Source organism: Lissotriton vulgaris, chromosome 12, assembly GCF_964263255.1.
Source record: "Lissotriton vulgaris chromosome 12, aLisVul1.2, whole genome shotgun sequence".
NCBI classification, from domain to species: domain Eukaryota; kingdom Metazoa; phylum Chordata; class Amphibia; order Caudata; family Salamandridae; genus Lissotriton; species Lissotriton vulgaris.
The window spans coordinates 254,970,301-254,991,620 of NC_141700.1; the positions used below are offsets into that span (position 1 = coordinate 254,970,301).

General features: G+C 45.1%; 1 protein-coding gene across 4 annotated transcripts in view; it reads right to left on the minus strand.

Moving 5' to 3' along the window:
- CCDC102A (coiled-coil domain containing 102A) overlaps positions 1–21,320 on the minus strand; it is a 360,110-nt gene that overhangs the window by 180,148 nt on the left and 158,642 nt on the right. For all 4 annotated transcript variants that reach the window (XM_086947789.1, XM_086947790.1, XM_086947788.1 and 1 more), the window contains exon 2: positions 4,786–5,858. In XM_086947789.1, coding sequence (XP_086803915.1) covers positions 4,786–5,367 — 582 coding nt within the window. In that variant the 5' untranslated portion in view covers positions 5,368–5,858. The remainder of the gene's footprint in view (positions 1–4,785; positions 5,859–21,320) is intronic.

Below are 21,320 nucleotides of genomic sequence, written 5' to 3' on the forward strand. Positions count from 1 at the left end.
CATTAACCCAGTGAATTCTTGGGGGAAGTGGATTCAAAGTTATGGCAACAGTGGATAGCGCCCACACAGCAAGTGGTTTGCCACTCCATTACCAGTGCTTTCTAGGCCACTCTACCCAGGCGGGAAATGTTGAAAGACAACAACCTATGATACCGGGGGGGGGGGTGCTTGTTAGGGATTTAACAGGAGGGCTTGTTACCACCAATTATGCCATTACAGGCATGAGTGTTCAGGCTGCGGGGGCAGGCAACCACTTACACAATTTTGGGCAGAAGCTATTGAGCAAACAAAGGTTGTCTTTTAGGGGCAGGAGGTAGAAGAGTCAACCTCTACACAAGGGCACCGACCTCAGTTAGATTGGAAAGAATGTTATGGTGGCCGGGGGGGTATCCAGATAAAGATACCGCTAAAAACTACAAATGGGCTTTAAGTTTGGTTTTAGACTAAGTTATCAGGATCCTAGAAAACAACATTGAGAGGAAAATGTGAAATCGGGTGAAGAGCTCCTGTTGGTGGTGAGAGAAAAATTGAGAAAATAAGTCCTTTAAGGAAGGACTGCAGGGCCATTTTTTATTTGGCTATTACCTGATCTGAAAGCATACCCTTTGAGTGCGACTCTTAAGAAAAACCCAGGGATTATCGTTTTATTCATCATCTATCTTGGACTGAAGGGACATCAGTGAACAATGACAGTGGATAATGCAATTTGGCTGGTGAGAAACTGTGGTACTGGAGCAGAATTGGCAACATGCAACATTAAATCAGCTTTCCGCATAATGCAAGTTCATCCAGTTGATTTCCAGTTGATTTCCAGTTGCTAGGGCTGCAATTTAAAGGGGCTTTATATGTGGACAGAAGGACACCAGTGGGTTGCATGATTTCTTGCTCTCTTTTTGAGTGCTTCGGTCTTTAATTCTAATAGGTGGTAATGAAGAAGGCAGGATATAAGTTAGTTTCTCGTTATCTATATTAGTTTTTTTTGTTGGCAAGGGAGGTTCATATGAATGTGCCAGGGTATTGAGCAGAAACTGGTAGTGGAGGAATTCGGGATGCCACTGGCCCAGAAAACAATCTGTGAGCCCTAGCACAGTTTTGATTTTCTTGGCCATTCAACTAGATACCTTAAGATGGAGGCTCGACTACAAGTTGAAAAAGTGAGAGATCATTTCTTTACTTGAGCAGGCAAATTTTATTCGATCAAGCGAGTGAGACATGGAAATTGGAGTTGCACAAGGTTCAACTTCCTTTGAGAAATCTTAATTTTCCTAGCGGAGTGGCATGGGCTGCTAGGACTTTCTGCTGGAGTATAGGATTGGCCATTTCAGGAGCTGTGCTACCACATCACAGAGTGGGGGCTATGTTGGTCTTAGAGGCAAGAGTTAAGAGTGTGGTAGCATTTCCTTGAGCACTTCTAGGGTGTGAGCATTGTTATGGGGAGGATGAAATTGATGGACATGTTCAGATTTTCTCAAATGCAGCAGGAGCTGCTGGTTTTAGCCTTTTCTGGGATTAAAGATGTTGCACAGAGCAGTGACCGGAGCACTGGTTGAATCAGGGCAAGAGGATTGCTTTTCTTGAATTATTTCCTTACCTGGAGGTGCTGGAAGTTTACACAAAGGAACTGGTGAACAGGTAAGTCTTGTTTAAAGTGGATAATAGGGCAGTGGTACAGTCAATGAACATACAGAAGGCAAGAGATTTAAGGGTGCTGAAGCTTTTGAGGACGTGTATGTGGAGTGGTTTACACTGCAATATTGTTTTTAAGATACTACCTTTCCCTGGAACGAGCCATGACATAGCTGACCCTTTATCTTGTTTGCAGTGGCAGAGGTTCCGACAGTTGGCCCCTAAGACGGAGGAGAGAAAGGCCGATTTTCCGCCAGCAATTTGTTCCCTGGGGAATGATTATTTTGAGTTAGGATGAGCATTCTGTGTCCAGTAATACTAGACGATCCTATATCTCAGAGAAAACAGTGCGAGGCAGAGAGGCAGTGGGAAGAGATGTTTGGATCAGGATGTGATGCGTTTTGTTCCAGAATTGATTGACAGGGGGTTGGCAGCGGTCTCCATTAATGGGAAGTTAGCAGGTTTGTCATTTTATGGCCAGTTATTTTGGGAATATGGTCCGGCAGACGGGGAATTAGTGAGGAGAGTACTGGTGGGTTGGACCAAGGTTTGCAGAGAAAAGGAGAATTTCAAGGACCCAATATTGTTTTCTTTGTTAATAAAGTTACTTGAAGTCTTGGTTTTCTGTTCTTATGATAGTTTTGAAACAAATGTTTTCGTTCTTTGCATGGTTTGGATGTTCTTTGGGGCTTTTCGGTGTCTGATTTGTTTGGGTTCAAGAACAGGCCAGATGTAAAGCGGTATGAGGTGGTTTTGGGGTACCCTGTATTAAAAATATGGCTTAGCAGATAAAAAAAACGATCGAAGGGGACTGGAGAGGTGGGTTTGTGGTGGCTGGAGGATGTCCTATGGCTTTATGGCAAGGTTATTTAGGTTTGAGGTCTTATGGTGAGGAAAAAATATTTTGCTACGTGCTAGCAATAGGGTTACAGCTGCTAATCTTTTGGGAGTTGTAATACAGCCTCTAACTCATCTGGGTTTGATGCCAAGAGTTTGTCACCCAATCATTTACTACTGGAGCTGCTATGGAAGCAGCAAGATTAGGACTTCAGAATGATGACATTAGGAGGTGGCGCTCTAGATATTGTGAGCGTTATGTGAGATGCAGGTGGGGTGCATTAGAGAAGTGAAATTTGTTTCATATTAATATTGTTATGTTCTTTCGTAGATTGTGCTCAAATCCCAGCTTCAGGAAAAACGGTGATTTGCATTGTGGGACACTCTTTGGTCCGGTGGACTGCAACATTTGCTGACAGCCATCCATATGGTTGCTCTTTAAGACTGCCTAGCAGCAGGTGTGAGGTTTACAGGAGGGGGAAGAGATGGGGGCAATTGTTGCCAATGCTCCCTGAGCTGCTTCTTTGAAGAGCCTGTCTGGACCTCCTAGTGATTCACCCGGGAGATAAAGTCTTGGTCCAACTATCTGGCCTAACATTATTGAAGGCAATGAAATAGGATGTGGCAAGCATAAGAATATCTGAACTGGAATATTTATAGTATGGATTAAATTTGTACCCAGGAGAGCATAGCGGGGTGTTCATTGAAGAGAACCGTCGGATGCCACCATAGGCTAAGAAAATGATCAACTTAATTTCGCACATAGCTGGTCACGATCTGTAAAAGAACAAAGGAGTTAAAACCCAATACAATGGAATATTTAGAGAGTAATTTCCTGAGATTTATGGCAATTCAATAATTCTCTTCAATCACTTTTGTGCTCAGCCCTGCAACAGACTCAGGCAATAGCTTACAAAAACAAAGAGGAAACCAAGTGTGGATTCCCATACGTTTGCCAGCAATTTTTTAGTTAAGACATGGACAATTTCCAAGACCTTACCACAATCCAGATGCCCGTAGGACAGGCTCACAGGTACAATGCAACACAGCTTTCTCTGCACCCGAACACAGAGAGATACGTGCTAGTGAGAAGTTTCCCACAATCTACCCACCTAAACCCAACTCTTTTGTATCGAACTCAAAAAGATTGATGAACAACGCTCTGTGCGGAGTCCCTGGGAATGGGAGTGTTTAAAAACAAGTTTTTGCGCACAATCTCGACACCTGCATTTAAGCTCAAGGATCTGAAGGACCTTGGTCCCTTTGGGCATCGCTGATTAGCCTCTGGGGTAATAATTATAAATAAATTCCCTCTGACAGCTCCAAGAATGGGACAAAGCTTTAATGGTTATATGTGGTCAGTTCAATCCAGTCCTGGGTATTTCGGATAACAATTTCACCCTACTAAATGCAAAACAGTTTAAAAAACTTCTAATCATAGTTTTTTTCTGCAAAGAGTCCCGTTAATAAAAATGTAAAAAAATGAAGGCTGTCTTAGGGTATTATTATAAACAAGGTCCACAATATTTGCAATTTTCTAGACCTTATGGCAAAAGCTAAGGTAGTGTTCCTATATCATGTTATTTGTTCTTAAGCAGCTTTCATGAAGCCATATGGACACCTACAGTTTGCACACCATTTTACAGAACGAGGATTGGCAATCCTAATTGGTCTTGCCTTGTAGACCTATACACTTTACAGCTTTTTGCAGATGGTGTGCAGCATTGGCATGGACACTTGCCATGTGCAGCATTCTGTAGGCACGCATACATTATGGAGTATGTGCCCAAACGTCCACACATGGGCGCACCTACAGATTGACGTGTCATTTTGTTTATTGATCTAAGATGATGGCCAGCACTTAAATAGGTAAGTTAAGAGAACAATTTGAAGAATACGAAAATGCTTTCCAAGAATTTGAAGAGCAGCACAAGAGCGAGAGAGCAACACAGATCATGGGGGAAGCGTATGAGGGAGAGAACAGCACTGAGCATGGGGGACATTTAAGGAGCGGGGAAGGAGAAGCACACAGGAAAAAGCTAGAAACATATGTACTTTCATGGAGTGCTTATTAAATCAAAATAGTTCCATAGAATTGAGCAGTGGAAGGGTACTACTCACAAATTCAGGAGGCTATGTTCCATTGGAGGGACAACACAAGGAGAGGGAAGTAGAGGAAGGAAAGCCAATGAATAAATAGTAAGCAATAAGCGGCAATAAAGCTGACCTATGGAAATGTTGGGGCTCTAAGCCCAAAGGCCACTATCTTTCTGCTTTCCTCTCCTGTGTATGCTTTTATTAGACTCCATTACAGTACCTCACCTTGTTCTTGCTCAACTTCTCAGAGCAGATGTCCCGCACTGGCTCTGGTTCTGGAGAAGCCGCCGTCTCCTTCTCCGACGCCTCCCGATTATCCAACTCCTTCTCGCCACCACGCAGTCGAGCCACCTCCTGCCTCAGTTGCTCGTTCTCATTGGCAGTCTCCTGCTTCTCACGCTTAAGGCCAGTCAGCTCTTTGGTCAACGTTTCCAACTTCTGGCGCAGCTGACGTACCTCGTCACGGGCCTTGTTGCGCTCGGACCGTACCTTGCTCCACTTTTCCCGCCAGTTTGCAGTGCAGTCAGACCACCAGCGCATGGTCTTTTCCATCTGGGCTGCTCTGGCACGAGCTTCCTCCAGCTCACGCAGCCGAAGCTCTTCGCGGCTCTCCCAGTCACCATCCAGGACTATCCCACTTAGAAGTGGCATATGGGGTCCCGGTGAGGATGCAATGCTGACAGGAGAGGGCGACAAGGAGTCCGGGATGTGCATGTGCTCAGCCTGTGAGCCCCCAAAGTTAAGCAGGTTGGCCTTCAGCTGCGGAGAGTCCAACATCCTGGGGCTGGCACTGTTGCCCTGGCTCATGGTGGGGAACTAAAAGAGAGGTAATATCAGACTCATCTAAGAGTCCGGGTTCCCCCAGACCCGGTCTCTCTTACTTAACACCAGAGCTTCAGAAATGGACGGGAGACCTTCGTAACTGAGGTGAAAACTTTCAGTAGCAGCAGCTTCCTACATGTGGCCAGACAATGCAGGATCTCACTGAATGTACGTGGAAGTGGCACTATATGCATCAACAGTACAGCTGCCCATCCATCCTAGGGGCCACACCTCTACTATGCAGGAGGACTGCAGCCCAGCTCAGTGGAGGCTGCATACTCTTAGATGAGATCCAAGTATTATTCCAGAGGATGGATGCTGGTCCGATGAAGGCTCGAAGGCACCAGGGCAACCCACCATCGAGCAATGGGCTCCGGAGGTCTCACACCAGGTGGCAAGGTTTGTGGTCACCAGGAAGCCTCGAATCTGCAGACAACGTCTTCATTCAGTGTAGAGTCCACGCTACCCGAGAGGACCTGCAAGGAAAGAAAATCAAAGGGTACATTACAAAGAGGCCACAAAACATGAAACGCAGACAACAAACTATGACTTCTTAGCGGCTAAAGAGCAACAGCTGATCTGGGTTTACTGTAGGGCGAGAAATGGCCCTGCAGGGCTTGCTTTCAACAGTCAGCAATCAAAATGGCCACAGACGCAGCCGAGGAGGAAGCGCTTTAGTTCCTTTACACATAAAGGGTTTTTAAGGTGGGTACCGCCTGGGACAGATGAAGGAAGAAACCATGAAGGGGACAGTGTCAAAGCACGTGCTCAATCCTTAGTATGGGACAGTGTGGAGATCCGGAGAAGGAAGTTCTCACCTGGGGCAAAGTAGAGAATGGAAGCAGTACTTACCTCGGAGAGCGTGGCGGGCTGTGGGAGAAGTACTGACCTGGGATATCAGAGGGCAGTTGAAGTACTCCCCAGGGAGAGTGGAGGACAGTGGAAGAAGCATTCCCTCGGGACAGTGTCAAGGACGGGATACAAATCCCTGGCTGGGACAGTGTTGAAGTCAGGGGTAGAGGTACCACCCACTAGGTAGTATGGAAGGGAGTAAAAGAAGAACTCACATGTGCCAGTGTGAAGGGCACAGAGAAAGCCATGCCCTGGGACAGTGTGGACTCTTACAACATACTCACCAGGGACACTGAAGAGGGCAGAGGAAGTGTCCTTGTCTGGAATACAATAAAGTGTCACTTTGAAAGTACCCACCTGCGATGGGAGAGCCGTGTGGGTAAGAAATCCTCCCCTGGTAAAGGGTAGGGGTGAGCGGAAGCAGGACTCCGGAGTGACAGTGACGCGTCGCGTGTTAGCGTGGAGGGCAAGGGGAGTAGGCCTCTGCCTGGAACATCAACTCCCCGCCATGGCGTCCGCAGGGGGGGGCAAGGAGGGGCGCTTGCCCCCCCCTGGAGCGACCCTCCTTGCCCCCCCTGCGGACGCCCATGAAAACAATGACTTCAAGACGGGGTTCTCACTCTTTCCTCTCCTTTCTTTTATTTGCTTCCCTGTGAAATGGATCCAAAAAAGAGACGCTTTTGCTGGAAATGTTGCATTTTAATTCCAAAGTACAGCATTGGGAATCAAAGGCTAAAAATAGATAAATAACTAAATAAAGTAAGACAGAGTGGTAGCAAACTGGCAAAACTGATTTTTTTCACACAAACACATTAGCGCCACCTTTACAGAGTTTGCCAATGAAGCGCTATTTTTGTTTTCTTGTCTTTGTTTTCCCTGGACTTGGAAGTAGTGCACCAATCCTGGAGGTTCTGCAATGTGTGGATTGGAAAACAAAATGTGTGCTGCGGCTCTGCGTCCAGGGATGTGGTCTTTTTACCATACTGCTTACGTTTTGTACAGATATAAGCAATGGCCATTGAAATGGGTCCATTCAGGGCCCTGTAGTCGTGTCCTTAACTTTTCAGGCAAAAGCACTCACTGATTTCTGAATAGTGAGTGTAAAAGCATTAAGGTAACCATGTTGTTCCTGCTTACATTTCCCATGGTTTGCTAAATTTTGCATTCCCTATAAGTGTTTGCTTTTTCCAGGATGTTACTTTTTTTGTAGGCCGCACATTGCTCTTGTCTAGTGCGTAATTTAAATTGAGCTGCATCCAAGTTTATAGCGGGTAACAATTGGGTTGTAGTTGAAGACAGTGAGTTTTTCCCAGTGGGGCAGTTCGGTGTTCAGTGGGGGGGGGGGGGGGGGGTGGGGGAGGGGGGGGATGTGGGTGTTCAGTGGGGGGGGGGGGATGTGGCACTATGGTCAGAGCTGCTGAATTTGGAACTGGGAACCAGGTTCAGCCTTAATAACCAGCCCACCGGACCACTCTCCTGCGAGAGCACAATCACATGCTAGACCTTAGAAGGCTTCGCAACACCTTAGAAGCCCTGGTGTCTTCGCACCAGCAGGTGGACCCTAGCATGACAAGTGTAGGTTAACATTCAAGGCTTTTCCACCACTATCCATACTGATGTTCACCTCCAGTCTTGCGAGCAGGCCTACGAAGCAGCACACCCTAGAACAACAGTCACTGAGGTCACAGGACCCTTGAGAAGGGCCAGCTCTAGGGCGGTGCAACCAGTGTGACCACACCGGGTACTGACTTTAGGTGGAGGCATCATGTTTGCAAGTATATTATGGTTTAAAAACTCTTGCTGCCTCCTTTCTGGTCTCCAGCACTTTTCGGCAACAATAAAAATGTCATGATGACTCTGGTGATTAATGTTCTTCCTAGAGAGAGATCAGAATTTTGTCTAGTGGAAGTTTTGACTCATGGAAAGGTAGCTCAGAGGGTTAAGGTACATGCTGCAAAGAACATGCGCCATGCAGATCACAAAGTGCACATAATGTAAATAGGTCAGTGAACTACTGCTTTGTCAGAGAGTTACTTTTGTTATTTGCAGTTTATAAGGTAAAATCCTAACTTAGAACAGTGAGCTATTAACTGTCATCTAAGAGCTGCAAACAAACTGCAAGGTATAAATTAGAGCATTATGTCCCCCCCCACCAGTCTTTAATTATCCTAATGTCCCAAAAAGTGTTCTTTTGGACAGAAATCAATTCTGATTATTAAGGAGAACCCCCAACCATGGTATTACGTTTTAAATTCCGGGTATTGTGTTTCTCCAGACCAATCACTATAAAACTATACCGGCTACTAGTATGGTTGTCATGTGACTCCTACACCTTGTAGTCCTTAGTCTTATGTAACATTTTCTATACAGTGATTTACACACATATTGGTTGTCTCTGTGTAATGTGTGTGATGTAAAGTGCTCTGACACCCTACAATGGTATAAGTGGCGCTGTAAATCAAATTAAATGCATCTGAGAAAGAGTGGTTATGGAGACTTGGGGGGCACGGTTAAAGGGTGGTAGTGAGGGAATCCATGGCAGAGGTGGTCATTGGGGGACACTAACAAACATTAATGCACAGGACACCACCAGTGCTATGGCTGGCCCTGCCCTTGAGGCCAGTCTGCCTCACCGATAGGTACCTCCATTGGCCTTGTTTCAGAAGTAGTAGCTGCAACTCACAAGGGATTGGCAATGCAGGATTTGCACGCACACCAAACTAAGTTTGCAAACTTCAGTCTCCCTGCTTCATTCACATGCACTTTTAACAAGTGCTGCCTGCTGTGGGGCCACTGGACTTAATTATGTAGCAAAGGTTGACAACATTATGCCGTAGTGTTGACTAAATTATGCATTAAATCAAAGGCTGCAGCGTAATGCTGTATATGTTCAGATATTTTATTATTTTGACGTGTGTACAAATGCTAACAGTCTCTGGAAAGATTTTGCCTTATTAGTACCAGTGTAACATACAAACGCAGCAGTGAGAAAGGTGACCAGTCAACCTTTACAATAGGCCATCCACTCCGCAGCAACACATGTCACATTTTATATTAACTTTTGAAATGTTTGAGCTACAAATAATTTATTAGTTTAAATGGTCAGATCATGCAGCAGATCTTGCATTATGAGGCAAATATGGCAGAGCCGTAATATTAGAGAAAACATTTGCAAACTAGGATATTTTGCCATTCATGTTTGAACTGCTGTTGTGGGAAAAGGGAGAAGTGCTGATGACAGAAACTCCATGGCTCGGACACAAATGGCTTGTATTTCCACATTTTATTGTATTTGCTACATTCTGTGATTATTAGAAGCATATCCCATATCATGTGTATCCATTGGTTGATTAAACTGGGCAGTGAAATGCCAAACAAATACTAAAAATTGGGATGTCTGCGCATTCTGGCCACACCTCTGGTTCCACCCACAGATCCAATCCTTGGGTTATTCCCGCCTCTGATTCTCCGCCCACTGTTCCCCTACTTTTTTCCCCACTTTGACCACTGTGTAAGACTCAGCATCCCTTGACCTGTGATGTGCCGCCGCTGCGGGCACCGCATGTGCCACATATTTACGGTGCTGGGCTTCTGCATAAGGGAGCTAGCCATTCTTGTATCCCTAAACATGCACACGTTGTCAGTTTGACATTGACTACACGTAGAGGGATTCTACGTTTCTTTTAAAAAATATAGCTAACATTTGGACCTATACATTTTATTTTGTATAAATTAATTGAATGTGTGTAAAATTTAGCAATGCCCAGGGAATTCTAGTAAAGGGAGCACCCATTGGCGAATCACTAGCATGTGTGATTGCTGCATTATTTATTACTAACTTTGACGTTGTGCTTTAACTTTGGATGAGTTATCATGAATTCTAACACCAAGAAGCCAATATTGGTGAATATGTGTGCTACAAATAATCCCTAATATACACTGTGCATACAGTATATTTAATCTGGCTCTTTAATCATAGGCTGTTTTAAAGTATTCTGATAAAAATCGAATTGTGCTGAAGACAGCCTTGATTAGTGTTGGATCGAGGACCCGGAAGTCTGCACACCTAGCAGACCGAGATAAAGCACCTTGTCAGAAAGTTTAGTGTTTTCCCTACAGGTGGTGTTTGTTGACCTGTGGCTGGGTCAGTCACATGTCCTGGATTCCTGGCATTTAATTGAGTCTATTCTATTTCTGCGAACCAGTGTTTCTTGTGCCCCACCTGGCACACATCATGTCGGAGGATGGTGATGACGTTAACATTTTGCCCCCCCCTGGAAAAATTTCTGCGGAGGCCCATGCTCCCCGCAGTCCTACAAAGACAGGACTCGGGGACTGCTAGCCTCTTCCTGCTCCTCTCGCCTGCGACCCTGGGACCCTGACTGAAACCCCTTCCTTGGGGGGCCGCCGGGGGCTGTGCTGCCCGCTTCTAGCTGCGTACAGTGTGACGCAACCAGCAGCCCCCTCTCATATACCGCAGAGACAGGAAAGGACAAGGGGGCTGCCGATGTATCCAAGCACCGAGACCAAGGCAAACACAAACATAATGAAACACAGACGGTTTCAAATAAACCCAGAAGAACAGAGGGAATGAGAGAGAATGAGAGCGAGTGTTGGTCGAAGACGGGGCAGAGGTGATGGCGGCGCAACAGCTGGTTAAGAAGCAGAAGTTGGTCGGGGAGCTTCGCGTTGGCGGAGGGGTCGTCGAGAGATGCCACACAGGGGAGGCGGCGGTGGGGGCAGAGTTCGAAGGAGCCGGAGCTCTAAGCTCGGTGGGGGAGCTAACGCTTAGCAGATGTGGCCTAATCGCTGCCAACTCTGGAACTAGGGAACAGGTTCGAGTCCTGACGGCGGATCAACATTCTGTGGTCCTGGACAAACCACTTAAGCTCCTCTTGCCCCAAACCCCCCCCACCTCCGAATGAATATGACTGTGTAATGCAAGCTGGCCCAAGTTCATGCCACATAAAACTGCAAACAAATAACGCTGTGTAAGAGTTGACTTAGTGGAGAGAGCAAGGTCGTGGCTGGGGAAGGGAAACATGGTTGGTGGAGAAAGCAACGCTGAGGAGTCGAGTCAGTTGTGGAGCAAGGGTTTTTGCCCCTGTAGGCGAAGTTGCAATTTGTTACCTTACCCGCCATTTTCTGGCAGCGTCAATCTGGCACTCACGCCCACATATGTGATAGTTAACCGCCCTCAAATTACTTTTTTGTATTTATAAATGTTCTAGTGCTTCATAGCCCTTACAAGACACGAGGTGCTCGGAGTTGCAGAGGACGTGTGTCGTGTGCCCTGTATGGCTGGTGTATTGGCCGTGCGCGAAGTACACTGCTGTCATCTGACGTTGTGTCGCTGCATAAATTGCATGAATTTGAAGCAAAAACGAGAAATCATCTGGACGCTTAAGCATTACATGATATTGTGTACACATGGATGTTAAGTGCCTGAGGGCTTTGTAGCCGATGTGGAAAGTGTCTTGGTGTCGCATGTATGGAAGAGTTTGCTCAGCATTGCAGCAGGTGTGTATCGGTGCCAACACGTATGCGCAGGAGATAAATATGACAACAGAAGCAGTACAGCATGCGCACACCTAACCTTTAAACCACACCCACTATTGGGTGTGGGGAAGGGGCCAAAGGCGAAGGGTGCTACCCATGTGAGTGCAATCTTACATCAACTGTACTTCATATTCTGGAGCCGACACACAGGTGGCAGAGGAGCAACCCTATAGGAATGGACACTTTGCGAATGTATGACTTTACAGCGCATGCACTTACCATGCATGCTAAATATATATATGGTAAGCATACCATATATAAACCTACCTGTATTATTTTTTATTGGTGGAACCTCCCAAACGCCCATGTTTTTAATTTGCTACCCTCCCTTTTCACTACCCACCCCAAAAGCATAAAATTACCCTTACCTCCCTTTACCACTAACCTCCGCTAATCCCTAATATTGACTTTACCTTCCTTTACCACTACCTGCACCTTTATTTTTAGATAATCATTGTTATTAAAAAATACCTCTGTGGTAAATGCATGTATGGTAAGGCTACAAATACTTACCTGGCCGGTAAAGGCGTTGTGTGGCAAAGACTGCATTGTTAAGGCTGTTTCCCAGACTCTGCAACCAGCCAACGCGTGTCCTCTCAGGAGCTCTCCACAAAGCAGCAGGCAGCAACATATAGGAATGAGCAGTAAGTAACACCCTATGTGATATGCTCTAAGGAGCTGTTCTATTATCAACCATAGGATATGCCTCAGATGTCCACCCAAGTGCGGCTTTGTGCAACTCGCACAAAGGTGGCTTTACCTGACCGGCCATAGAATGGCCTCAGAGCAATTCACTGAAGAGTGGAAACAGGGGAATCCAAGGGACTGAATGCGCCAAACGATTCAAGGAGGACCCCAAGAGTGTAGGAGTGAGTAGGATTCATGCAATATTGACTGAAGAGTCAGAAAAATGGAGTGGCATGATCAATCCATAGGACCACGGACCAGGCATTGCATATGAATAATTAGGCACAGGGCAGGACTGGAAACAGAAACCAGCCCTGGCAGGTTTTGCTCCTCTACCAGACCTGGGGGAGGTTTGGTGCTAGTAAATAGCACCGTTCCTGCTTTTGTTACTGGGGCCGATATTGCAACACTGCTGCAAAACCGGCCCTCTGTGACAAAACTGCCTCCCATGGCCAGAAAAATGGCCCCCACCACCCAGAGGAAACGCCCGGTGCCTGCTACGACCAATCCGACCCTGATTAGGCAGGGGTCACTTTCTGCTACACCCTGTGCCTGGCTAGCAACATAGGGATAGTGGCCTGCAATGGACCGCTAACCTCCACCCCGGAGCCTGCATTGCACAACCGGAAATATTTCTTTTAAAGCAGCCCATGTCTCTTAAAGGAACGGTTACAGCTTAGAGAAAAAAAAAGAATCAGGTAATGGTCCCCGGAGCACTGTCTACTTCCCCGAGGCCGCCAGACAATTCCCAAAGGGGACAGATTCTACAGGGACAACAAGACTTCAACAAACATTTGGCAAAGCAAATACGTCTCTGCTGTGGGTACTACTAGTTTGGTCAATGTCTTTTGGTGAAGCTGAACCACATCAGTAAAAAGCCATGCTTTTTGCTGGTGCTGTTTAGTATCGGGGAAAAAAGGCGTGATGACGTGGCTGCTGTTGGCGGTTTCATACGACATCCTACATGCACACGCCTATTGAATGACGAAGGAACTTACTTTGATGGACCCGCGATGTGTGTTGACACTAAGTGGTATTGTTGTGCTGCCAAGCAGCAAATAAAGGATTGTCTATAAATCATGGAGGGGGGAGCAGACTTTTTCCTCTCTGGAGAACAGATTCAAGACACTAACACAAACAAACACACAAGCACATTAGATTTAGCTGAAAGTGTTAGGTAAAACAGAACGTTTTAAAATAAGAAAATGACTGACATTCATCAGTTATAGTTATTTCAAATAACTATACCTCGTGTCCTATAGTAACTAATACTCGCACCACTTAGAGTGGAGGGGAAAATGTGGAGTAGAGTGTTGTAGAGTGGAGTGGTATGAAGTTTAGTATAGTGTGGAGTATGCATGGTGTGGTAGCGCACTGCCATCACAGACAACACATTTTCAAATGACAATTACATATGCAAATGCAGTTTCATTGATAAAACTAAACTGTGCACAAACAGCGTGTGGAAATGGCTCACCTAGGGTACTGATTGTATTAAAAAATTATTTTCCATCACGCTTCTGAATAACACATTTTTTTTACCTCATTTGTGTTTTTATAATTCTGATATACTTTGAAATATTTGCACAATTCATTACAGACATTTACAATTTGTGTGCTAGAAAAAATCTTTGTCTTTCCCAGTACCTGACAAGATTGTAAACACCAAGTTCCCTTGAAAGACAGAGCCTTACACTTACCTCTGTCTTTGAACGTCAACAAATGTGACAAGATAAGAACACAATTTAAAGGCCAGTGTGGAAGAAAACAAAGAGAAATGGTGAACAAGGTTTGCTCCATGGGAGCAATGAAGACATGCTGGACAGCCTAAAACGGGCCTCTTCAACCTTTCTTGCAATAAGAACTCCTTATGTTCAGTGAACATCATTGCGAGCTACAAATATGATCAGTGTTGTTCTAATCACCATATAATGCAAGATTACAGTAATGGCCATGCATGCAATATTATCAGCAGTCATCATCCCAGTGCATCAGGCAGGATCGATAGCAGTAACGTAAAAAATGTTAAATCATTTTTGAATGCCTCTTCTGGAGTACAAATCAGCCATAGTTGTAGTGCACCATGTTTGTAATAAGTCTCGGCAACACAGCATGATTTAACAATCAAAAATCAGCTCAATAAAATATATTTAATCCTAAAAATAAGGTAATATAATGTGTATTTGTAAAATACACATTTATCTTGAAGGGTATCTTAGAGCTGAAATAACAATGTTTATTGTTTCCGAGGTCAACAAATGGAATTGTTAAATTCGATATTCAACCTTTTACCTCCAAACAGCAGCTTGTGAGTCCTGAAAATACCACAAATTTTTATTTCGAAAACACACTTTTCAATTTTGTTAAACATGAATGTATGCAACCAAGCAAACACTTCTAATTTAGTAGGTTCACGGGAGAGCTACTAACAAGTAGCTGGAGGGCTACCAATAGCTCATGAGCTACTTGTTGGAGAAGCCTGGCCTTAAACAAATAAAGCAAAACCAAAGGGGATGATGGACGGAGTGTTGAACATTGCAAACACTCACCCCCAGTCAACTGATCTGGGTATTTAATCCATCATCATTCTTTAGCTCACTCCGCCACCCCAGTGCAGACATGGACATATGCAAATCAGTCTGACCCTGTGCCTCATGGGAACAGTCCAGCCCGAACTGCCAAACCATGTCTTCCCTTGACAGGAAACAAGCATCCTGGGACCGGTTTCTCGCTAATCAGCCGTCAACAGCCAGGCTAGCTGAATCCAGTGACAAAGTGAGCAAGGGACCCACGTCTGGGCATACCCTGCCAACTTAGGGCCAACACAGCAAAACAAATAAAGCCAGCAGATAGAAAGCCAGAAATTGAGTGTTACAAACTATAAAGCCAATGGTAAGCAAAGGGTGGAATGAATTCCTAGTAAGCTTTCAGAATGCCCACAAGAATTCTTTTTGCAACCAGACAACTCTGCTATTTGGTAGGTTTCGCCCTAAAGAGGGTACATCTGCCTCCATGAAAGAACCACTACTGTTCTAATAAAATTATATGCAATCATTAATTTAGTTTTATATATATATTTATAACTTAACACTGCCTCAATTAGGTGGCAGAGTGTTTTTTCCCGAATATTTTTCTTCATTTATGTGCCATATACTTAAAAAAAATGTTTTTCCATTACACCAACTTGCCAAGGCTTGACCTTAGCCAAGGCTTGCTTTAGTTTATAGACAATCAGCATTTCTTGAGAAGAGTTTGCCAACAGTGACTATGTCTGCCTGGAATGTGGGTTGAGCACATCATAGCATTGTTAAAATATACCTGGTTGACTGGAAAATGATGCATCTTGCATATGGTCTGTTGATCTAATCACCCACTCCCTAGATGGAAGTATATCACGGTACGAGTAAGATGCTGAGAGTAATAGTTCTAACCCCACTGACTTTACACAACCTGTTGCGACTGCTTCTGGAGAATAAAGGCGCACCCTTATCTCGGTTTCTTAAAACACCTTTGCAGTTCCCCTCTGAGGTTTGTATATTTTGTTACTTTCAAGAACTCCACCCACGCCCCTCAGCTCCAGTTTCCCAAATGGACTTCACCCTGAGATACATACGTAGGAGGCCTGGGAAGGATAATTATATTAATAATGTGCATTTATTTAGCGCCCAACACCGGGAGTCGTTTCTTGGCGCTCAGACTGAACTGATTAATTCACTCCTACAGGGAATGATTAGAGCGGCAGACCCTGATGCAGAGGTTTTGCCCGGGACCAGGGTTCAATTCCCTGCCTTGGCGGGTCTTGGGCTCAAAATTCCACGGACCTGATAATTCTCGCCTCGGTGCCTAGTCTAATCATGGAGTCCCACTCTGCAACTCTGGGCAATAGCTTGCTTAATCTCCACAACGGCCCCCACAACGCTAAGGATGCCTGGCCTCCACCTTGGGGGTGCCCAGGAGAGGACGCCTCACAGGGAAAGCCAGGATGGGTTCCACAGCGGTATTCGTACAAGCGCCTTGTGACCCTTGCGGGTGAGTAGTGCGCTATACAAGTATCAATTTACATTTTTACATTTTTAACTGAATGCAGCCTTGCTGTTGTTCATTTCTGCAGTTTGCGAAGTCATGTGCTACTTTAGCCTTTCACTGCTTCAATGTGCTATTATTGAGACCAGGGGCAATCTACCTCACCTTGCAGACCCTACAATTATACAACTACAATTATTATAATATCTACTTTTTTTATGTAGCGTTTCATGCCACATTTCTGCCGTTTCCAATCGCTGTGTCCAAGTGTTACTGTTACTCAGTAGTACTCAAGATATCTACCTCGTGAGGATAGACAACTGAGGTTGCGCCAGCAGATTTGAAACTTGTGACCTGCAGATCGCGGCAGCTGTCAGCGATGAGCGTTTTAATGTATGGTCAGACATATTACGAGCTTCTTTAGAAAGCTTTGAAAATTCAGAAAAAGCAATTGGTCAATAAAAGAATGGCATGGTGGTAGCGTGCAGTACCATGCTGGGCTAATCGAAGAAGTTCCCAAAGAATTTAAACTTGTTACTATCGCTTCTAATAATCGACTACATGCCTGTGCAAGTCAGATTAACAAGAAATAGAATGCCACTGTCTGCTTGAGGAAAAAGTCCATTGAGCCCATCCCAGACTACAAAGTGGTTCTCGTTTCACCCAAGAGGGCAGACTTTCCCTACACCTACAGCGTGTTGGAAGCTAGAACAAAGTTCGCTCAAGTGGGGAGAGGATGTGGCGTAATGGCCAGAGCTGGTGACCTTGGAGCTGGGGAACCAGGTTCATATCTCAGCATTGGCTCAACATTCTGTGATTCTGGGCAGATCATTTTTTCGCCTCGTGCCTATCAAAAATGATAATGGGAAATTACTGGCATCCTTTCTCAAGCATAAGAAAAAGCAATTCAACATAGCCTCCATTCTCTCTCCTGGAACAGGTCGGCATCTCACAGCTGGGTGACCTTTACCCAAATGGCAAGTTTATTACCTTAGATAACTTATCATATATCACCAATCAATCTCTGCTCTTCAGGTTTTTGTATCACAGATTGAAGGCCGCTACTCGGCTTTTGTACCCTTCGTTTCCCGAGGAACCTCTCACCTTGCAGTCCCTGCAGATGCTGGTGTCCTCCACTTCTCACACGCATCTCATATCGCGATTATACCTGCAGGTCCAGTTGGATATTGGTTCAGACACAGAAAAGGCACGCGATAAGTCGTCCATCCTTCTTGAGGTCCCCCTTACAGAGGAGGATCGGATAGCTTGTTGTACATTGATCACGCTGCGAACGCCTAATGGTAACCTTCGCCTCATCCATTGTAAGTACCTACACCAAAGTTACCACACTCCAGCTAAATTATATAAATACGGATTGAGAGACAATGACAGATACACAAGGTGTGGAGTAGATCATGCAGATGGTCATCTGGCCTGGTGTTGTGTGAAGGTACAGCACTATTGGGAAACAGTGACGAACCAGCTGGGACGGATGGTGTCATGTACTTTAGAATGTACCCCTAGAATGTGTCTACTAGGCCTCGATATAACCCTTAGATCCATGAAAAAAAAATTGGTGGCCATAATGTTATTGCTGGCAAAGAGATGGGTGTCTATACATTGGGACAGTACAAAAACACCCGCTTTCAAGGACTGGATAACGGATGCTGTATATTGTAGGGACAATTTTACATTGTATGCGGAAGACTTACCTGTAGCTTCGAAACCTTCGGATATCTGGGAACCCCTCACTGAGTATCTGCGAGGTCACCCAGACTTGCTTAAGAACCCCCTTGACTCTTTTCATTAATTGCCATTGTAAAACAGATCATCATGTACCATGTCAATTGTGATATGTATGCTCTCATATGTGCTGCTCCGATACTATGTGTTATGAATCCCCATGATGTATCATGCTTTATATGTACTGTATGAATGTGACCAATGTTTCTTTTGTTTTTTGTTTCCTCTTCTGTATTGTATTGTCTTTTCTGCAAAATCCAAAAATAAACCAAATAAAAAAACAGCCTCCATTAAAGATCTGAATAACACTGTCCAGACCAAGCAAGACCGTATTCTACAAACCTTTAAATCTTTCTATGAAGACCTCTACAAAAATAAATTAGACTTTGATCCCCAGGCTTGCACTAATTATTTGAGCTCTCTAGGGCTCCCGAAACTTAATGAAGAAGATAAATCCAAGCTAAATTCCCCCTTCACAATACAGGAAATTTCTGCCGCCATTAGGACCCTCAAAAGCAATAAAGCGCCAGGCCCTGGCGGCTTCTCAGCCGGCCTCTATAAAGAACTCGCGTCTCCTATTAGCCCGATACTGCTAAAGCTATTCCAGAAACCTCGCTTCAAAGAAAGGGGTCACGAGCTCAATGAGTGAGGCGACCATCATCATCATCCCAAAAGAAGGGAAAGATCCGCTCCTGACAAACAATTATCGCCCAATTTCATTAATAAATTTGGATTGTAAGATCTACGCCAAAACACTCGCTACCAGACTGAACTCGTTCCTTCCAAAGCTGATCAGCAGCTCTCAGGTGGGTTTCCTGAAACACCGCATGTCTAATGAAAACACGAGGCTGCTATGTCATGTACTAGAAAAAGCAAAGTCAACTGCCGCTCCCTCCGTTGCCATTACGTTGGACGTGGAGAAAGCATTTGACAGGGTTCCATGGCTCTTCCTTAAACATTGCATGCTTACCTTCAACTTAGGGAACACCTTCATAGACATGGTATTGGCCCTCTACTTCTCCCCGTACGCCCGTATTGCCATAAATGGCTCTCTTTCGGAACCATTTAATCTAGAGCAGGGAACCAGGCAGGGCTGCCCTCTTTCTCCAGCGCTCTTCCTTCTGGCGATGGAACCCCTCCTCACAGATATTAAGAGGAATAAAAAAATTAGAGGTGTAAATTTTGGAGATACCTGTGTGAAACTAGCCACCTATGCGGATGACATCCTAGTAGTCACTGAAAATCCCGAGCCCTCAATCGCAGCCTTGATGTCCAGCATTGAAATATACTCTATCCACTCCGGGTATAAACTTAATTGGGAAAAATCGGAGGTCAAGCCTTTAAATATTCGAGCAACCAAAGATATGTTAAACAATTCTGGCCTCTGCTGGCAGACAGGTTTTATCAAATACCTGGGGATAGAGTTTGGGGACTCGCTTATGGAAACTCTTCAGCAAAACGAGAAATTGACCTTAAGCAAAATCAAGAACCAGCTAGAAGGATGGTCTCCTCGCTTCATCACTTGGTGGGGAAGAGTCGAGACCATCAAAATGATGATCTCACCACTGGCAAATTACCTTATTACCATGCTGCCCCTAACTCTTTCCCAAGACTTCCATCACAAGCTAGACCATACACTCACCACCTTCCTATGGAGAGGGAAGAGGGCGTGGATCAGCATAAAAAACTACACCTGGACAAATCTATAGGGGGGGGTTAATCTCCCGGACTTTAGACGTTATGAAATCGCCTTCCTGGCCAAGCAGGGCTCCCATTGGCTAGCCCCCACAGCTGACTACACCCCTGTCTGGCTGGAGGTTGAACAAGCTATCCTCGGTGGCATCTCCCCAGCAGCTGCCATCTCTACCAATCTAAACGTACTAACCAGCTCAAAATCAATTTTCAGAAATACGAAAGCAGCCCTCCTTAAGATCGATAAACTTCTCGACCATAGCATTCGCCGCACGGGATGGGAGTCCTTATGGCGTAATCATTCAGTACTACACAAGGGTAAACCACTTTATAATTCACACTGGATAAGAAAAGGTATCTTCTTCCCACACCAACTGTTCAAGGGGTCATACTCTATTCCGTTTAAAGAACTTCAGTCCAACTACAACCTCGAACCAATAGAGTTCTATAACTTTTTAAACATAAAGACGGCAATCACTAGAGCGAAGTTCTCGCTAACACCACCATCTCTCCAGTTGTACCTATCTAGATTAAACAAAATAGGCCACCAGGTATCCATTCTATACAAACTCCTACGCCCCCAACATTCCAGCCTCACCTCATAGCTCACCCAGTTCTGGTCCTCACAATTCTCTCTACCGATTTCAGAGGCTGAATGGGCCAAAACCTGGGAATCTTGCATGCGTCACAAAGACAGCCCTACCTTATCCCAGACCAAATTTTGGCTCCTTCATAAAGCCTTTTGGACACCGGCGCGTCTCTTTGCTCACAACATAAGCCCAGACGCCTTTTGCTGAAACTGCAAACATGCCGAAGGTGACCTCGCACACCTCATTCTCCATTGCGACTGTGTGGTCCCCTTTTGGGACAAGATCTTCGAGTTCATAAATAAAGTCGTCTCCATCTCCCCACCCTGGGAGCTGCCCTATCTGGTCTTCGGCTTCTTAAAAGCACCCTCCCTTAGTGAAGACGACAGGGCGCTTTTAGATCTCCTACTCATAGCCGCGGTCAAGGTAGTCCTGAGCAATTGGAAGGACACGAGCAAAGCGAACTTTGCCTGCTGGCTCAATTGGGTAATTAATCTCCGAGGAGACGATAATATAGCTCTCCAACAGTCGCCATGGTGCCAACCTAGGAGACTTATGTGGTCTGCCCTTGACAGCTATTTTGTCACCCATTAACCCCCTTAGCTTCTTTTACCTCTCCTACACAACTAGGCCAGGCTAACATTGCTGAGTATCGCAGATTAATCGATATACCGCTTTCTATGTGAACCTATGATCATGGGCTCCACTCTCATGATATTGTTGTTACTACTGTATACTGTCTGTTATCTACTTTTGTGGTCAGTTATTTCACTGCCGACTGTTGAAGCTTAATAC